The 20,308-nt window shown below is 40.7% G+C and overlaps 1 protein-coding gene and 1 non-coding gene across 2 annotated transcripts in view; both read right to left on the reverse strand.

Annotated features, from left to right (window-relative positions):
- Positions 1-8,771: 8,771 nt before the first annotated feature.
- Positions 8,772-20,308, reverse strand: part of SVEP1 (sushi, von Willebrand factor type A, EGF and pentraxin domain containing 1) — a 176,449-nt gene continuing 164,912 nt past the window's right edge. The window contains exons 45-48 of the mRNA XM_081804083.1: positions 20,128-20,223; positions 18,214-18,309; positions 13,728-13,821; positions 8,772-9,158 (exon numbers count right to left, since the gene is read on the reverse strand). Coding sequence (XP_081660209.1) covers positions 9,137-9,158; positions 13,728-13,821; positions 18,214-18,309; positions 20,128-20,223 — 308 coding nt within the window. The 3' untranslated portion in view covers positions 8,772-9,136. The remainder of the gene's footprint in view (positions 9,159-13,727; positions 13,822-18,213; positions 18,310-20,127; positions 20,224-20,308) is intronic.
- Positions 13,404-13,510, reverse strand: LOC115944505 (U6 spliceosomal RNA). Its single transcript, XR_004079044.1, has one exon. It is a non-coding gene; the product is annotated as a U6 spliceosomal RNA (small nuclear RNA).

A 20,308-nucleotide genomic window follows, 5' to 3' on the forward strand; every position in this document is an offset into this window, starting at 1 on the left:
CCTGGGTGGCTCAGTTGGTTAAGCGACTGCTTTCGGCTCAGGTCATGATCCTGGAGTCCCGGGATCGAGTCCCACATCGGGCTCTCTGCTTGGCAGGGAGCCTGCTTCTCCCTCTGACCCTCCCCCCTCTCATGTGCTCTCTCTCTCTCATTCTCTCTGTCTCAAATAAATAAATAAAATCTTTAAAAAAAAAAAAAAAAAGAACCTAGGTCTTAAATTTACTGCAATGGACCTTCTCCTTGGCCTACTTGGGCAAAATCCTCTTTTGGATTTTGATAACGCAAAACAAGTAGAGAATTCAGAGTATATAGCCCTTTAACTAGACTACCTTCTCTTTCTCCTTTCTTCCCTCCCTCCCTCCCTTCCTTTCTTCCTCCCTTTCCCATTTTCTTAAAAAAAATCTCAAACCATGCTTTTATACATGCAATATGGCATGTGTATGTTTGGGAACATAGAAGGGGTAGATTTCAGTGTTTTAGTCAATTTTTCTAGAAGCTGTTGGATGATCAGGTAAGCAGCTCAATCACTTGTAACTCCCTAGACCTTTCCCACTGTCATTCTTTTCAGTGATGTTCATTGGGACATATGCCAGGATCTAATTTGAGAACTCTACTCCAATATTCTCTATGTGCTGCATGATGTAGAAAAGGCACACAGTCTGCAATTCCCACCTTGCCTAAATGAACAATTCTGGGACAAAAACACCTTGTAAGAGCCTTCCCTCAGCACTGGAGCTGGTAGTGAATCAGCCCAGTATTGGCACTGGAAAACAGTTTGGTACTTGATCAAAAAATTGTGCTCTCCTCTCTCCCTATCCCTTCCCTAATTGCCTTCCTCCCTTTCTCCCCTCCAACCTCCTCCCCCAAGAGACAAACACAAAACACGATCAAAACCAATGCAGACGCATTTAGGAGATTATATTACCACTTCCAAAAATGTGAAACCACATGAATTGAAGGTTTCAAGATAAAACACAAGGCTTCACTTAATTGGTTAATTGGGGAAGGCATGGAAGCAGGTTAGGAGTAACTGGAAATAGAGAGAGAGGAAGATTTGGGAAGCAGAATCTCAGAGAAGAGTCCTCTCTTTGATGTGCACAATTGATTGTTTCTTGATCTTAAATAGAGTCATTTGCAGGTGTGCCTTCAAGGCCCATTTCCCAACCACACTGCTGCACCTATAAAGCCACCACTCTCTGGGTTATAACAGTGGCATCCAGTACATTCTCATACGCTTTTATTAGGATCCAGAAACATTACAAAGAGGATGACAGCTGCCCAGTGTTGCAATTCATCTGTTCTTCCGGAGATTGCAGGTGGAGACAATCTAAACTGAGGGAAGAGGTATACACTCCCTGGAGGAAGGGCTAGTGGCAGTGGCCAAAGTTGTGTTCCTCATGGTATTCCTCCATGCATTCCATGCTTTTATTTATTTATTTGACAGAGAGAGACACAGCGAGAGAGGGAACACAAGCAGGGGGAGTGGGAGAGGGAGAAGCAGGCTTCCCGCCGAGCAGGGAGCCTGATGTGGGGCTCGATCCCAGGAGCCTGGGATCATGACCTGAGCCGAAGGCAGACGCTTAACGACTGAGCCACCCAGGCGCCCCTCTCATGGTATTCCTAATGGCGTCACCCTGGGTAAGTCCCTCACCCCTGAGTTTCATTTTTAAAATCTGAAAATCAAGAAAGTCCCTGGCCCCCGAGAACCTTCACTTTTCCAAGGCCCTTTCCCCTTCTGGTTATGACAATGTTGCAGAAAGCTGTGCCGTCAAGGGAACTGACCAATTGTGACTGCTACTGCAAAAGCTGATTTGGAAAAAAGGCCTATATATTTTCTGGAAGACAGGAATATGAAACTGAAGGTCAGCACACCAGGAGAAAAGAGATATGTGATCATATCAGCAATGCGAAGATGGGAGACCAAGTCACGGTGCAAGGGTGTAGTCCAGACACCACTGCCAAAAAGACCAGCCCTCCAGTGTGTGTTTATGTGACTCACCAGGGAACTCGATGACAAGGCTGAAGATGGGTGGAGCAGGTAGTTTACGTGTGTGAAAGGGAATGATTCTGTTATGAGGCACCTTAGGGAAGAAAGCAGCTGGATTTAGCCAACTCCTTTTTTCCCATTGTCTGCATTCACTTACTAGGAAAACCAACAGAATCAAGGGGGAGGGTCAGGATTTGGAGAGGCATTCCACAGTGACTCATACAATCAAAACCAATGATGTTTAGGAAAGAATCTTTTTCAAATCAAAGTTCAGGGGTTCAAAGAACTCGTATGTTCTTCCTTTATCTTGATGTTTATTTTCTATTAGCAATAGCAGAGTTTAAAGGACACAGAGACTCAAAAGGCTTTCCACAGATCCAGAAAGCACCTCCAGCACCGTGGGCCAGCAATTCACCTAAGGCTGTAGATTTCCATGTGTCAAATATTATATTACTATAGGGTCGGGCACCGAAGATGTCATTTGATTGCTTCATATTAAATCTGAGATACCGTGATGGTGAGATACACCATTAAACTGCCAATTGTATTATGCCATGCCGTTGTAAGATGCATTTCCATCTCAGAGATGGTAATATTTTGGACGAATGAAACATGTTAAATACCCTAACTCTGCTGAATATTGTGGTTTATGTTAAAGTCTAATTTTAATTGCTACCTGGACCCTGTTATATCTGGGGATGTGGTCAGGCGACTCTGGCCAAGACTTCATGAATCCTTAGGGCCTTATTCTAATACCTGGGTCAGAATGATGAACACCAAGCCAGCGGAAGTAAGTGGAGGAGAGTCACTTGTGCTGTGTTGGTAGCAGGGCCACTGGGCGGTAGGGTACAGGAAAATTGATTGTCTTGGCAACTTGATAGCAAGCCACAACAATGGGCCAAGGATTAGAGTGCTCTTCAATTCCAGTTCTAGTGCTTGGCCGTGCAGTTATCTCAGTGTTGTTCCTTCTTTAGTGGAAGAGGTTTGGGGCCATCAAGGCATCAAATCCATAAGATCCATAGAATGTTTCATTCACCTGTCTAGAGGATGGGCAACATTGCATTGGGGCTAATGTCTGTATTTCCTCTGAAGAGCTTGGTTTTCGGTATTGTAATGTTTCCTCCAGTCTAGCCCGGTTGCCTGGACAGAATGTGGGGTCAGGAAATAAAAGAGGCTGGGATTACACATTACACTCATTCCAGGGGACACTGGAATGAGAAAGGGCAGAACTCACTCTCCCTGTGTCCTGTGAAGTTGACCTTGGGGTGGAGGCAATGGGGTTGAGAGCAAAGTCAACAGCATCTGAGAACCCAAGAACAAATGGTAGAAAGAACAGTGTGGGAGACAGTGACTACCCTGGTGGGGTCAGGTCCGAACTGGGAGTAGAGAATGGATTACAATTCCATGGATGGTTAGTATAGTAATGGGACTCACAAGGAAATGTACTCAACTGAGAAAAATTGACTGATTCGGTAAATTGTGCAAACACCTACTTGTGAGACTTTGTCATCCTCACAACAAGAGCAATCAGAGTAGGTCCTATTATTGCTTCCATTATGCAGATGAGGAAAGAGAGGCTCTTGCACCAGGACCTTGTCCAGACGATATGGCTCATAACAGGAAGGGCCAGGATTTGAATGTGGGTGGTTGAATTCCGGAGCCTGTGCTTTTCATCACTGTATCCATAAATGAGAAATAACTCTTGCCATTATGGAGATTCAGACACATAAACTAGTCAAGATTATAAAGAGAAAATTGCCTTAATAGATATGTGTACCAAGTGCTGTGGAGCCCAGACGATGAAGCCATTAAGTTCAGGGATCTTACATAATATGAAAAGTGACCATGAGAATGAGCCAGCTCCATTTGCTTTTTAAGAAGGGACTCTTTTCATTGTTCTATATCCTCACACAGTGGGTTTCCCAGACACCATGCATTTGCCTGTTTGTGGATTGAGCAGCAATACCCTTTCTCCAAGTCTCAAACACAAGGTTCATCAGCTAATAGCCAATAACTGTGATGGAGACACATTGTTTGGTTGTGGAAAATTTCAACCACACATCTCTCTACACAAAGGTAGAGAGGACAGTGTAATGACCCTCGATTATCCTTCACTCAGCTTCAGCTGTTAGCAACACTCTGCTGTTCTGGCTTTAGCTGTACCTGCCTGACCCCCACTTTTTTTTTCTGGAGCATTTAAAAGCATATCCAAGCAACCATATAATTTCATTAGTAAACACTTCAGTATGACTATCTAATATACCAAGCCTTAAGAAAATAATGAAAATACCATTAACCCAACCATTGAAATCAACAATAATTCCAAATATTCATCTGATACTCAGTGTGTGTCTAATTCTTCCTGATTAAGAAACATGCTTTTAGGGCGCCTGGGTGGCTCAGTTGGTTAAGCGACTGCCTTCGGCTCAAGTCATGATCCTGGAGTCCCGGGATCGAGTCCCACATCGGGCTCCCTGCTCAGCAGGGGGTCTGCTTCTCCCTCTGCCCTCTTCCCTCTCGTGCTCTCTGTCTCTCATTCTCTCTCTCTCAAATAAATAAATAAAATCTTAAAAAAAAAAAAGAAACATGCTTTTAATAGAAGAACTTTCACTTCTTTTGTGTAGAACAGAGGTAGACAGTTTTCCCTCTCCGTTCTGTCCTGGCATATTTGCAAAGACTCAACCTTTCTGGGGAGCCATTTAGGTTGTTAGGAAATAAAGTGAACAGTTTTCATAGATCACATAACTTTACTTATAAGGTTAAAGCTGCTATGTATATTGAAAAACAAACACCTGGTGATGATGGAAACAAAACAGCATGTGCCAAGGTGAGAACTGCTGAGGAAGTGGCTACAAAAATCCCATGAAAGTATAAGCATATTCTTAAAATGCTAAGGTTCCATTTCTGTATTTTTGGATTCACCCAAGGTTTGAGTGGAGCAAGCTGGGCAGTGGCTTAAGACCAACATCACGGATGATTTTAATAGGAATAAAAGGTTTGTGGGGTGTGTGTGTGTGTGCGTAAGAGAGCTTCTGGATATATCTGACCTATTGCTTTTCCTTCTGAATCTTACTATCTCGCACACACACACACACACACACACACACACAGTACATTCATTCCATTGTTGGATATCCATACTGGTTTGTCTGTTCTATTCATTGGCATTGTTGACTAGAGGGAACACTGGAATGAGAAAGGGCAGAACTCACTCTCCCTGTGTCCTGTGAAGTTGACCTTGGGGTGGAGGCAATGGGGTTGAGAGCAAAGTCAACAGCATCTGAGAACCCAAGAACAAATGGTAGAAAGAACAGTGTGGGAGACAGTGACTACCCTGGTGGGGTTAGGTCAGAACTGGGAGTAGAGAACATGACACAGGTAAAGGGAATGACTTGGGCAAAGGCCTGGAGATGACAACATGGGCATTCAGAGACCTGAAGCCATTCATCATGAAGTCTCAATGTGGCAATTATGACTTATGGAACATTTTGGGCTGCCCTTTAAACATAGCCTAGAGTTATTTGGTGGGACTCTAACAAAAACCAAGGCTGCTTTGTGATTAGGAACATTTTCTTTTGCAAACACCAGAAACATAGGCTGTCATAATAAACTACCAGAGTTACAAAGCTTATTTGGGGTTGAAAATACCAGCCATATTCTAGCTAAGGTTTGTTGTCTAGAAAGCGCTGTGGCCGAGTACTCTGGACCCTAGCCTTGGACTTCAGGTGTTGGCTAGTCATTTCTAGATCTTGTAGGTATCGCTTCTCTGTACATCAGTTTTCCTAGGGTTAAGAGGGAGCTTTGCAGAATTAGCCAAGAAGGGTTGGGGAAGGGCTAAGAAGAGGGAGGGACGCAAACATTTATTCAGCCATTGGTTGATACAAGGCATCCAATCCTCACACGTTTTGAGACAGCCTACGAGAAAATACATTTTAAATGACAACGCAGCATGCCAACTCTAAGGTGTGCAAAAAAGAGTTTGGAAATATTTTCCCTCTAATTATAGACTTCATAGAGTCTCAACAATAGCTCTTTTGAAGAATGTGGTATAACTGAGAAATGCATGCACCTCGTTTTTGCTTCTTTTTTGTGGTCTTCACCTTAATCCATTCTTTCAGGTTTTTCTAGTTTGTCAGTTCACACTCTTTATTGCCTTTGCTGATCGGATACACTTGAACTTACAGAAGCATAAACTAGCTTGAAGCACTCTGCTGGGAAAGTAAAAGATCCAGTGGACATAATGAAAGGAGGAATCTCAGTGATTCAGAAGGGTGAGGATCAGGCGTGTAATTAGACAGGTTGGGACTCATGAGGGTGGAGGGAACACACCAGAATTCTATGAGGGGTGGCTGTGATCAGCATCTCTCCCCTGCCCAGTACAGGACAGCAGTCTGTACTGTAACTCTTACAGACACCCGAACAGCGGAGCTCTGTGTGGGTCTCTTTAAAGTAGTGTGGCTTCATTCACAAAACCCAACGGCCCAGCGACGTTCCCCGGGGAAAGCATATACTTTAAGCGGCTTTGCCCGCTGATGACTGCAGCTAGGAACACACTGACGCATGGCCCTTACAACACATTTGCAGCTTTCCATTACTTTCAAAACAGTCCATTTCATTCAGGTGCTATCCAAGTCTACATTTTGGGCCCAGGTTACCTGGAATGGCCGGTCTGTAAGATCATTAGGGGAAAAAAATGGAAGTCTGAAGTTGTTATCACTGCCTTAAGGTCAGAGTTAGGAGGGAAACATGAGAAATTAGGTGTAAGCCCTTAAAAAAAAAAAGAAGAGTATTGCTGTCGCTATGTTAGTTGTTAAGGAAGCATAAGAAAGTAATTCTGATGTAATCTGGCCAGTAAATTTGCAATGTTATGCCAGACTCATGCACTCACCTGGGGCAGGAAACACAAGGACATACTGTAAAAATACACTGCCAGTCTCAATAATTAACTTGTTAAATCCTTTAATTTGATCATCAGCAAATATTTTTCTCCTGTGTAGAAACGTAGCTCCAAATTTATGGATATTGCTCTTGGTAGCAGTTTCCATCTTTATATTAACCTAAAGATCACCTTGATCTGAATTCTTCTCTAAAGATTCCTGAGGAAGTGTTTAAACAAAACTATACGGAGGCAAGATCTTTCAACTTACTGATGCCAATGCATACGCCAGATTAATTAGAGTAGACAGAAAGATGACCTTTTAGTGTGGGGCTTTTACACTTCCATTAATTTTTATGAATTTAAGATTACTTTTGGTGAATATGAAAGTACACTTATGAATATAAAAGTAATATATTTTCATTCAAAATAAGGCAGAAACTGTAGCCATTATGCAGGGATAATATATTTCATCGCTATTGCTCCTTGAACCCTAATACCTGGCCTGCACTTCTGTGACTCTGTTCTTTAAATAAATATAAGTATTAACATACATAGTAAATAAAAATTCTCTGCATGTTTAAAAAAAAAGAAAGTCAGAAATAAAGGGGAAATTTGGATAAGAGGTAAAAGTTTCCCAATGTTCCATGTCTTGGGGAAAATCATTACTAATAAAGTTTGGCAAATTTCTTTCTATGCACATTTCTAGATATGAAATATTATTTACAAACCTCATTTGCATGATGCTTTACTTCACTGTACTGTCTACATAACAAAAATAATTTAACTTACTATGAAATAAAGATCTTTTCACCTATTCAAAGTAATCCAATACAAATTGCACTTAGTAGGTACACTTTCAGAGCTGAGTTTTGTTTTCAAATGCAGTAGCTTTCCCTAGCTTCTATTTTCCGGTGTCATCCTTCTTTTTATTACTTGGCTTTCATTTTATAGTTTTATGATTATAAAATGATGAAGATCAACATAGTTTGGAAGTTGATGGGACATCAATAAGCTAAATAAAAGGTATACTGATAAGCATGTAAAATTGGTCAAGAGAGAATGTCAGGAGAAAGAAGAAGTCAACAGCTGAGGTGTGTAGGGCAGTGGAGAGAACCACTAGGACAATCAAGATCTTTTTCATTGTTCCTGCACCTCTTCATAGTGTTACAATGCACCCCATGCCCTATTTGGGAGCATTTCTCCCAGGATGAAGGTGAGTTGATTGTGATTTTCCTATTTGAAACAAAATCTAGTGTTTGGCTTTATTTTCCAGAAGTCTGGGGAAGTCTTTATCCTGGCAGAAATACAGTGATGGAGTGAGTGGGGATTGAGGGGGAAGCTCAGCTCTGCTTTGGACAGCAATTCTTTTTTGCAAGTGAGACCAGGAGCACGGTTTTGGGGAATTTCTTCCATTTGCCTTTTTCCTTCCCTTTCTCTGTCCTGCTCTTCCTATCTCCCAAAGCAGTGAGTTGTGGGATTATGACCCAGTAGTGGGCTCTCTGTTCATCTTCCAGTTCTTGCATTTCTTATTCCAGCTGTGAGAAGGAAGGGAACCACTTTGTTTTGTGAGCCATGACCATACTTTTTTCCTCCATCCACTAAGTTGAATGCCTATAGCTTTCCACATGCTGGGGAAGGAATTAGCCAGGCTACGCCTCAGCACCAGCACAGCATTCTGGGTGGCGGGTGGTAAGGTCCAGTAGTTACCCACTGATTCAATAAAAGGAAACCTTTATTTTTCCACGTACTGTAAAGAAGATGGAGCTAGAATGAGGGGCCTCCTTTACTGTGCTTTCTCAGTACACTGCATGTGATCCTGTATTGTCCCAACAGCACAGATGAAAGATCATTATCCTCTTCATTGTTTCCGGGACATCTCACAAAATGGCACTAATCCAGCCAAATGTTATTTAATAGCAAAATAGATTTTAATTGAAAAATCATTTTAAGTAAACCGAATAAAAATGTATAGCAGGAACTTCCCCAGTAGACAGCAGAGTATATACATTTTGTGAGTGGAGCAGCATCTATTTAATATACTTTTATATAGAAAATACAAGCATATTTAAAAATGGAAACATGTAAGAAAGTATGTCACAAGGAATAACAAAATGGAACACAAAATACAAAGGTAATCCCCAAATAACAAGTTTACGAAACAAAACAAGACCCAGCACCGTGTTGGAATTTCTTTGCATAAGTTCCAGGATGCCCAGGACTACCAGGAAGAGATGATCCTGCTTTTAGGAGAGCTGGTTGGTTGTGCAGTGGTTAAAACCCAGGCCTCCTTTTCCTGGAACAAAAAACAAAGAGATTCAACAGAAGAACTGAAGTGAAGAGGTAAAAGCTTAGGGGCTGATGAAAACAGGACTGAAAGTCTCAGACGCCTGGGCATCCTCCGTGACATTGTTTGTACGGTTGGGGGTCATTCCTTGAGAGAACATGTGCCAACCTTAAGAAAAGATCTGAGAATCAGCAGAAACTTGAGTTTTGATCCTGGCTCTGTCGCCAGTCTCCCGTCTGATAATCCTCTTATCTGTAAAACAATGAGTTTGGACTTTGTGAACCTGAAGGTCCCTTACAGCATTAACAGTTTATGGTTTTTATTTATGCCATTTATTTAGGATCAATTTTCTGAAGATGCACATAGAGATCAGAGGAAACATACACCCTTTCTTCAGGATGGAACTAACTGGGAATAATACCGGGTCTGTCTTAGTCATCAGCAGAGAAGGTTATAGGTTGAGGGATTTAATGGATACCACAGGGGTGTTTCTCCACCAGCTGTCACTGATGCCTGGACACGGCTCCATCTGTGAACAAGCTTTACTGAGCATCTGTTTCTGTGTCTGGACTAAGTACGAGGGATACAATCTTCAAGGCACTCAATCTTGCGGGAGAGAAGGAAATTAAAAAAAATGTCTGGAAACATTTACTGTTTTGATTTCTCAGAAAAGCTTTCTCCTCTTCCCATTTCAGGGGAATCATACTACACGGTTCTTTCTTCTGGGAATTGCCAGCCTCCTCTCCCCTTTACCCCAAAAGTAAGGTAAAGATCTTGACAAAATGACTCTTCACGTTAGTACAACATAACTCAACCTAGGACCACAGTTCACTGATACATGGTGGGCCCTTCAATTTTTAAGATTTTTAAACTGGGTCAGCACACTATTTCTGTGGATGCTGTGGTGTGACATGTAAAATGTAGACGCTGTAAGCAGTTCTGTCCTTCCACTTGAACTGAACAGCAGAGAAAACCACACTGCAGAGGATGGAGCGGGCACTGGAGAGAGGAAGGGAGACAGGAGGTGGAGAGGCTTTGCATGGCTTTCCAGTCCTCAGTCTGGTCCTACTAATGCTTAGCCACCTCATGTCTTTGGGTTCTATGCAAGGTCCTTCTATTGTGACAACATATTCCTTTCTTTAATGAAGCTAGTTAGAGTTGTGGTAAGACAGTCCTTACTAATATGTTGCTCCTAGAACAATCGATGACAGTACAAGGAGGGGCTGGCCCAGTCTTCTGGGTGGAAGATGACCTTCCCTTGAATATGGGATATGTCTCGGAGCTTATTTTGCTGAACATATACATTTGGATTCCTTTATTAAACTTCTGCATAAGAATATCTAGATTTTGTTTTCTTTATTAATAGACAGTATTTTCAAGAAGCTACTAATTATCCTTCCCCTAGTTGAGAAAGAGCTCTTATGGGAGTATTTTGATATTAGGGAACCACACAAACAACTCTGGGTGTCCTTTTCTTATTTATAAGATGAAGGAGTTGAAATAGAAAGTCTAAGATTATAAGGATGTTATAAATACTTCCTGTTCCTTTTTGAGTCACTGCCATTCTTATTTATCTTTTTTTTTCCCCTCTCTCTCTCTTCTTTTCTTTTTTCCCCAGAAACCCATTCCAGTTTGATTTTCATTTTCTTAAATTCTTTCAACTCTGCTCTCAGGTAAAACTATCATTTTTATCTTGGAAGCTTCTACATATACAATCCAAATTTGCTCTTTGGGGTTTAATTTATTTTTTCTCTTTGCAAAGATGGCATATACTTCGGATGATATGAAGAAATTCATTGGCACAAGACTGATGTTTTTAAATGAAGTTTGTACTTAAATTTTTGTCTTTGCAAGTTGACTCTGATATTCTAATCATGATGAAATAAAAGGAAATGGAAAAATTAGAGTTGTTTTCAGTTAACTGAGTTTCCCACTTTTTAAGGTGAATATGAAAATATCCATTTGTTTTTAATGATTACTGTTAAGATGGAAGTAAATATACATAATACAAATCTAAGTGATGTAATACAATAATATATATTGAAAGTCTTAAAATAGAGCTGGTAATATTCCAACATTTCAACATTTGTGAGGATAGTGCTATAATATTGAAAATATTTTATCCACTGCATGATGTAGTGTGTCTGACATTTCCTGAGGTTTAAAAAAGCTTAAATCTTGAGAAAGAAGAACGAAGCTAGACGCATCATGTTCTCTGATTTCAAACTATATTACAAAGCTATGGTAATCAAAACAGTATGGTGTTGGCATAAAAACAGATACATAGATCAGTGAAACAGAATAAAGAGCCTAGGAATAAACCCATGCATAGATGGTCAATTAATTTATGACAAAGGAGCCAAGAATATACACTGAGGAAAGAACAATCTCTTCAACAAACGTCCTGGGAAAACTGGACAGCCACATGCAAAAGGATGAAACTGGACCACTTTCTTAATCATACATAAAAATTAACCCAAAATGGATTAAAGGCTTGAAGATAAGAGCTGAAACCATAAAACTCCTAGAAGAAAGCATAGGTGGCAAGCTCCTTGACATTGGTCTTGGTGATGAATTTTTTGGATTTGACAGCAAAAGCAAAGGCAACAAAAGCAAAAATCAACAAGTAGGTCTACATCAAACTAACCTGCACAGCAAAGGAAACCATCAACAAGATGAAAAGGCAACCTACTGAATGGGATCATATATCTCATAAGAGATTACTATCCAAAATATAGAAAGAGCTTATACAACCCAATAGCAAAAAAAAACACAAAAATACAAAACAAAAAAAACAAAAACCCCCAAACCAAAACACAACGCAAACAATTAGATTAAAAAATAGGCAGAGGATTTGAATAGACATTTTTCCGAAGATGACATATAGAAGGCCAACGGGTACATGAAAAGATGCCAAGATCCTCAATCATCAGGGGAATGCAGATCAACACCACAATGAGGTATCACCTCACACCTGTTGGAATGGCTATTATCAAAAAGACAAGAAAGAACAAGAGGCAGCAAGAATGTGGAGAAAAGAGAACACTAATTCACCGTTGGTGGGAATGGGAATTGGTGCAGCCACTGTGCAAAATGGTATGGAGGTTGCTCTAAAAATTAAAAATTAAAAATAAAACTGCCATACAACCCAGCAATTCTACTTCTACTTCTGGGTATTTATCTGAAGAAAATGAAACTACTAACTCGAAAAGATCTATGTGCCACCATGTTCATTGCAGCATGATTTACAATAGCCAAGATCTGAAAACAACCCAAGTGTCCACTGATGGATGAATAAAGAAAATGTGATACACACACACACATACACAGAAATACTATTCAGCCATAAAAAATGTAATCTTGCCATTTACAACAACATGGATGGCCCTTCCATCCAAACTTCCAGTTATAAAATAAATAAGTCATGGGGATGTCATGTACAGCATGGTGACTGTAGTTAATGACACTGTATTGCATATTTGAAAGTTGCTAAGATAGTAAATCTTAAAAGTTCTTACCAGGAGAAAAACATTTTATAACTGTGTGGTGATGGATGCTAACTAGATCTATTGTAATAATCATTTTGCAATATATACACAAATATCAAATCATTATGCTGTATACCTGAAACTAATTTAATGGATATCAATTATACTTCAGTAAAAAAAAGTTTAAATTATTTTTAACTATTTTCCCTTAGACTTATTTTTGTGATAATCTTTTCTCAACTATGATATTTATCTGTTTAGAAATGAGAAACCAGGGGTGCCTGGGTGGCTCAGTTGTTAAACGTCTGCCTTCGGCTCAGGTCATGATCCCAGGCTCCTGGGATCGAGCCCCATGTCCGGCTCCCTGCTCGGCGGGAAGCCTGCTTCTCCCTCTCCCACTCCCCCTGCTTGTGTTCCCTCTCTCACTGTGTCTCTCTCTCTGTCAAATAAATAAATAAAATCTTAAAAAAAAAAAAAGAAATGAGAAACCAATTGGCAGACATAGTTTTACATAATTTTTTTAGTCAATTAAATACTGCATATACATACACTAGAAATATGAAACAAGATTTTTGACTTTAAAAACAAACATTTCTTATCAATCTCAATACCATTTTTTACTGTAATCAGGAATGCAAGTGAACATCAATACTATGTATTGAGTTTATTATTTATTTTACATCCTTACATATGAATGATGCAATCTTCTGTTCAAGAGGGCAGTTAATTTATTTGTTTAATTAACCTTTTTCTTTTTTTTTGGTGGAAAAATATGGAATGTTTCATGAGTTTGCATGTCATCCTTTTAAACGGGCCATGCTAACCTTCTCTGAATTATTCCAATTTTAGTTTACATGCTGCCAAAGTGAGCACAAGATTATTTATTTTTGAGATACTATTTTGTCAATTCTTAACTAATATTTCTTTGTATTGGCTCCAGTTCAAATTTAGAGAGCATCTGAAAATGGACAGTTTTGAATGTAAAAAGCTTATCCTTAAACTAGAGATATCTTCTGGCTCTTGGGACAAATGTCCCGTGAATTTTGACCTCTTTATGTTGTAGATAAACACTCATTTCTGATTGCCTTACCTGGAGCAGTCATGGCCTGTCCAAGCCGAGAGACAGTGACATCGATTTGGTCTTATGCATTTTCCACCATTTAAGCAGGGAGACTGGCAAACAGCTGGAATGAAAAATTCACGCATTTATTTAATTAATACTTAGCAAGTCGGAAGACATTCAACGAAGGCACGTAGAATAAGATCTGACTCTGTTTTCTGCTCTAACCACTGCCATTCCCCACCCACTATTTGCATTACACATTTCTGCCACTTTGTTTGACCTCGTGTCATTATGTGACACCACCCACCCACTCCCTTTTTCCCTCCAAGCCAGGCAATTCTCATATTTAAGCTCCAGGTTAAGTCCTACACCTGTGTATTAAAACCTTTGCTGATAACATTAAATCCACTGATTTTTCTCATTTGTTCTTTATGCAACCAATCTGACATACACAGTTTTGAACTGCAAATTTTTCCTATGCTCAGTTAGACTATATATCACTTGAGAGAGCTAGCAGCGAATTCTAGACACCAGACACCAACTCTTAAGACAATCAATCAGACATAGAATCTAAAATAACAAAAAGCAAAACAAACAAATAAACAAAAATAGCAGATGATTCACAAGTTCTTTGTATTTGCTAGAAAACACATTTCATGGCTTTTACCATCTTTAGCTGGAATTACAGAACCTGGAACAGAATTAAAAATTAGCCACAGATAAAACCCTGAGTGATATACCTAAAGATTTACTTTCTCACAAATCCACTGCATCATAACCACACTCTTCAATTGCATGTATCTACTTGTAAAAAACTTATGGATGCTAAAAACTGATGAGGAACTGACACCCACAAGTTTAACAAAACAAAGAAAAAGGAGAACTTCCTCAAGGAAGAAAATAAAATTCCTGTTGAAAGAAGGCTGGAAGTGAGAAATGTTTCAGCCTCATTATAGCACGGAAAAGTAGGCTTTCCAGGATGAAAAACTCATCTTTGGTGAGATATAAATAAATGTCATTTCTTTAATCATTCATCCAACTTGATAAGCAAGCACTGGGCGGGAAGAGAGAGGACAAATAAAAAACCCTGTCTTCATCTTTGGGGAGCTCTCGTGGGGAGTTAAAGAGTAGGAGTGGGCCAACAGAATGCATGTATCTGCCACATAATAAAGAGGAAACTATGAAACAAAGCAGGATTAAAAATAGCAAAAATAAAACCCAATCATTGAAAACTAACTCTCCATAGATTCTGCTTACTAATAAAAAAATGACTCCTGTTCCTTCCTTTTATTTTTAAAGATTTATTTGCTAATTTTAGAGACAGAGAGCACACATGAGTGGGGGGAGGGACAGAGGGAAAGGGAGAAAGTATCTCAAGCAGACTCCATGCTGAGCGTGGAGCTCGATGTGGGGCTGGGTCTTAAAACCCTGAGATCATGACCTGAGCCGAAATCAAGAGTCGGACGCTCAACTGACTGAGCGATCCAGGCGCCCCACTCCTTTTCAATAGCATGATGATTTAGTGGTTTCTGACTGTACTAACAAATTCATTTTACTTCCTTGCTTAATAGCTTAGCACTTTCCTCCTTCCCTATAACAGGGATGCCCCCAGTGTTCCATTTTGGGCTACCTTCTCACGTGATGGGCCTTCTGTACAGTCTTATGTTTTTCTCCATGAATGTCTTCCAGCGATGACTTACATACTGCTATCTTCAATCTAGGTGTATCTTCTGGGAACCCAAACCATCATTCAGCTGCTGATCAGAGCTCTCCCTGGTATGTTTCACAGGCTCCTCGAACTCAGCATGTGCATGCTTAACTCCTCATCTGTACCTTCAGACCTGCTCCTCTTGGGTTTTCTATCTCAGTAAACGGCAGTACCTTCCCCTCAGGGGCCCAAAACATGTATCAGTCTTGATTCATCTCAGACTTTTACTCCCACAACAAATCTATAACCAAGTAGTGAGACACCTCCCTAACTTCTCTCAAATCCACCCTTTTCAGTTATCATTTTTCCAGACTTCATTACATCTTGCCAATTCTGCTTTGTTAACTGCCTAAGTGGACTCCCAATTGTTAAGTCTTCATTTTCCATACTGCTGCCAAAATCACTTTTCTAAAAGAAAATCTCATCACGTGACTTTCCTGCTTAAAACCCTTCAGAGGCTTCTGTTGCTCATAGGACATAATCCAGCATCTTGAACTCGGCATACAATGCATTTCCTCCTCCGGCTCTGCCCCTCTCTGCAGCTTCATTTCCAGTCACACCTCTACATTCCCTCTACAGCTTCAGTTCTACTATGCTGAACACACCTGTGTTATGCTTCCATGCTTTTGACTAGAATGATCTTTCTCCTGGTGACTACTCTTGTTCTTCTTCTGAGTCTATGCTTATGAAGACTCCTGAATGTCTGCTCTTGGGTAGTGTACCCGTCTTCACTGTCGTCATAACCCTTTCCAGAGAATTCAATTAGCCTGCAGTTATCTACTTATAGGCCATTCTGCATCCTTCCTGTTTTTCTAGGTTAAATTCTGGAGGGCAGGAGCTCCTGTTTCATACGCTGTTGTATGCTTAGTATGTAGGACATGTGAGCAGGATATGTGCTGAGGTAGCTGCTCCAAGAAAGGAACACTATGTGGCTCAGTGTCATTAGGGAGCTTATGCTAGTTAGGGAGCCAAGGAGCTAAAAGAAGTACAGAAAAATCAGATCAATGGAGATTGTACCTAATTGTGTCATATCTATAGAAATGGGATGTTAGGAAATAGATTATTGTGGTATAAAGCAAGTTTGGAGATAAGAGGAAACTTAGGCAGGGCTTTTGAGGTTGGATAAGGTTTGAAGAGGTAGGGGAAAGAGGGAAACCATGAGCCTGTGCTGAGCGATGGGGATAACAAGGAAGCCATCACTGCAGAGAACAGTGTGTGATTGGTTGGATGAAAGTTGAGTTTTACCAGGTGTGCTAAAGCCAGTCTACGCAGAGCCTTGGAAGTCAGAAGTATTTGTGCCGAAAAATTTGGGCTGGATGTGGAGACAATAGGGTACCATTTTAGGTTCTGAAATAGGGCAAAAAGATACACCGAAAGGCGTACATAATGATGTTTAGCTTGGAAGTGGAGGGACAGGATGATCAACCAGTAGACTCTGAGGGTGACTCCAAGAAGAGATCTTTTACTAGCTGGTGGACAGTGGGGACAGAGTAGGATGGAGGAGGTACTGTGCAGAGAGAAGCAGAAAGGTGCTGATACTGGGAATCTCAGCAGAAGGAGTAGGAGAATCAAGGATGCCTCCACCTGGAAGAGTGGGACCACCACCTGCAAAGTAAGATGGCTGGGAAATGGCCTGAAGCATTTGCACGTGACTTCAATTTGGAAATGCAGATAAAACCTCTAAGTTGATTTGTTACAAACAAATGCTCTATAGATTGCTTTTAGATTTTCAAATAAAAGCTTCGCATTTAACCTCCAGTAGATTTTTCCTTTTCTACATTCATGGATGGCTGTTCCGGCTTCCGGTAGGGGGCCGACACATCTGATTTTGCGGTGACAGTACATGTCACTCCCATTTCCTTAGTTTACTTATCAACAGTACCCCTTCCGCTCTCAAAAATGTCCGAGTTTGAAAGCTAAGTTCTACGGCCACCCAGCCTTAGAGCTCATAACAAGCTCTGGTGCCAACACACCTGTTCTGGCTTTTGTTTCAGCGCCCCTCCCCCCCGCCAGAGGTGGTATGAGTATTGTTTACAGGAGGGATGGTGGAGAGTTAGAATACCAGATCAATACAGCAAGTTCTATTCTTTTAACAGTTGCCTAAAAATGTCAGACTTTTTAACAAAGGCTAAAACCTGTCATTTTAAACATTCATTTTCCAACATGAGAAACCTATCATAGGCAGGCGCTATACTAGGTCCTGGGCATGTGATGATCACAAAGAGATATCCCTGCCCTCAAGTGGCACATAATCTAGTGAAGGCAAGGACAGTTGGATGATCCAACAATGAAGACCTCAAAGTATAGAAAAGTAAATGTCGTATTTGAGATAGGTAAGGGTGGTTAAGGGGACGTGTTTGTCACCAATCAACAACAGTTTGGTACTGTTGTCTACGAAGAACCTTTGATTTAACTCAAATGGTATTTATTTAGAGCCTTGTTCTTTCTAAATAGTTACCACGAAGTTAGTAATCCAGTTTCATAGAGATGGAAATAAATATTCTTCTGAACCTCTGCACGTCTTCTCGATACACTGCAAAGCAGAGCAGATGACGTGAAGGAGGCTGACAACTGAGTTGACTTAGATTCTCTTCTTTGGTTTGCGACCCTGACAGGTACCTCTGATGCAGCCATAGACTTCAGCATTGAGCCTATCATTCAAGAGACCATCCTGAGGAATTCTTGAGAGGCTCTGGCACCCTTTTGTTTCCCTGCCACCTCTGAATCTGAGTCACACTCACCATTGTCCTCGGCGGCCTCATAGAGCCAAATCCACAAGAAAACAAACCCGAGAGAAAAACCTACCTGTATGACAGCGGGACCCTGTCCAGCCAGGTGGGCAGTCACACTGATAAGGGGCCACACAGCGACCACCATTCAAACAGGGGAGAATGCATATTGCTAGAAAGGAGACCAAAAACGGATTTAATCAAAATATACACATTCAGATATGTTCAAGTGTTTTCCAGGAAGAGGAAAACCTTGAATGACCCACCGGATAGTCTCCCTGGATGTGTTCTGTTTATTAATCGGTAAACACAATCAGGAAAGTAAGGGTGGGCCTTTACCCTCATGAAATGACTCTGGGGCCAAATGCACTCTTTTAGAAAGGATATACCGTAATCAATGTCTGCTAAGTGCTTTGCTTTCTCTTCACAGAATAAGCAGAATGTTCTCCATTTATTATCATTTCAAATTTCCTTTTCAAATTACATGAAGTGCTCAAGAGGGTTTGGCTGTCTCGAGGCTCTCTTACTGTCCTGAATTAAATGTAAGCATGGGGTCAGAGGGGCTATCCTGTGCTGGTTTTGGCAACACATTAGCAGTGATGGGACAACTCACTCTTTGAATTTCCTTGGGGCAGAGGCCTGATGGTGACTGAATCAGGCCTCCCTTACACCCTCCATGACAATCATTTTTCCTAGAAATTACTGAGCTCTTTAAAGAGGAACAGTCTGTTTAAAAGGAGTGAGACTGTCTCTTGGCTTCCTACTCAAAGCACAGTTCTCAAGCCAATAGCACTGGCATTACCTAGGAGCTGGCTAGAAATGCAGAATCTCAGGTCCCTACCCAGAACTACTAAATCAGAGTCTGCATTTAACATCTTGCAGATGGTTTGTATGCACACTAAAGCTTGGGAAGCCTTGGTCTAGTGCAGGAGGACAGGCACATGCTCAGTGAGCTCAGCTAGGCTTGCTGTAAGGGTCCCCCAGGGTAAATGTTTCCCTGGTCTTTGGACTCTTAGCATTATAGCAGGTCAAGTTTGGGAGCCCTAAATGGGAAGGAGTGATCGGGGAGAAGAGGGAGGAAAGACATAATTTCTCTTCTTTCTTAATCATTGTGAGAATACTTGCTTTGGTGAGTTGTTAGCAGCCAAATTTATTTCCATTGTATATTTTCCTTTCTAGATTAGTTGCAATAGTTACACTTAAAACAGTTTTAGAATCTCTTATAACATGTCTGGCCTTCAAGAAAACTGATACAGACCAATGGTCATCACCCAAATGACTCCTAATGTGATTTACAGACACCACTCCCAATGAAACATGAAATCATTTTATCCTCATATATATATATTTAAGATATTGGAACAAATGTCTACAGTTTAGACATTAAAAAAAAAACATTTAAAACCACTTATTTCCATTCTCCTGAAAGTTCAAATTCAAACGTATTTTTATAAGGATCAAAATTCTATATTAATTTACTAAACATTGTATAGATACCGGAGTGCCCACTTTCCCTATTTTCTTTGTTGGGAAGAACTACCCCTAATGAAAAAGAGTGAATGGCGGGCTGCAAATACTACATACAAAGTACGGTGTTATGCAACATCATGAATTTATCACAACTGCAGCAATGAGAGGCACAGCACATAAATGGACTTGAGATAGGGAAGACATAGGCTGGGAAACCCTCTATTATAAGGTCCTTCTCAAGAGGATTCTTGGGAATTTGTGACAGGAGGCATGTGGAGATGGCTCTGAGTGGATCACAATCACTATATTTTCAAGGTCACCTATATCCTAGCTCTTTTGCAACTAATTGACATCTTCAGATCGACTCTAGGCCCTCTTGTCTGGTCTGCTGCAGGATTTAAGCGAATAAATTCCTTCTACCAGTAAAGCCAGTCCCCTGAGTTGGCAGCTTCCAGGCAAATTATCAGGACTCAAAGTAAGATTTAAGGACATAACATGTAAGGTTTGAGGACGGACTCACGTTCTTCACAGAGGCGCCCCATCCAGCCATCTGGACAGGAACAAGCATTGGGGCGTTGGCAGATACCTCCATTCTGACATGGGAATCGACAGACAGCTAGAAAAGAAGCAGGATGGATCATAAGCCCAGGGAACTATGGAAGGGCATTTGTTGGAAAATAGGATTCCTTATTTACATTTCA

This window comes from Leptonychotes weddellii, chromosome 14 (assembly GCF_054177405.1).
Source record: "Leptonychotes weddellii isolate Sample4059 chromosome 14, ASM5417740v2, whole genome shotgun sequence".
NCBI lineage: Eukaryota > Metazoa > Chordata > Mammalia > Carnivora > Phocidae > Leptonychotes > Leptonychotes weddellii.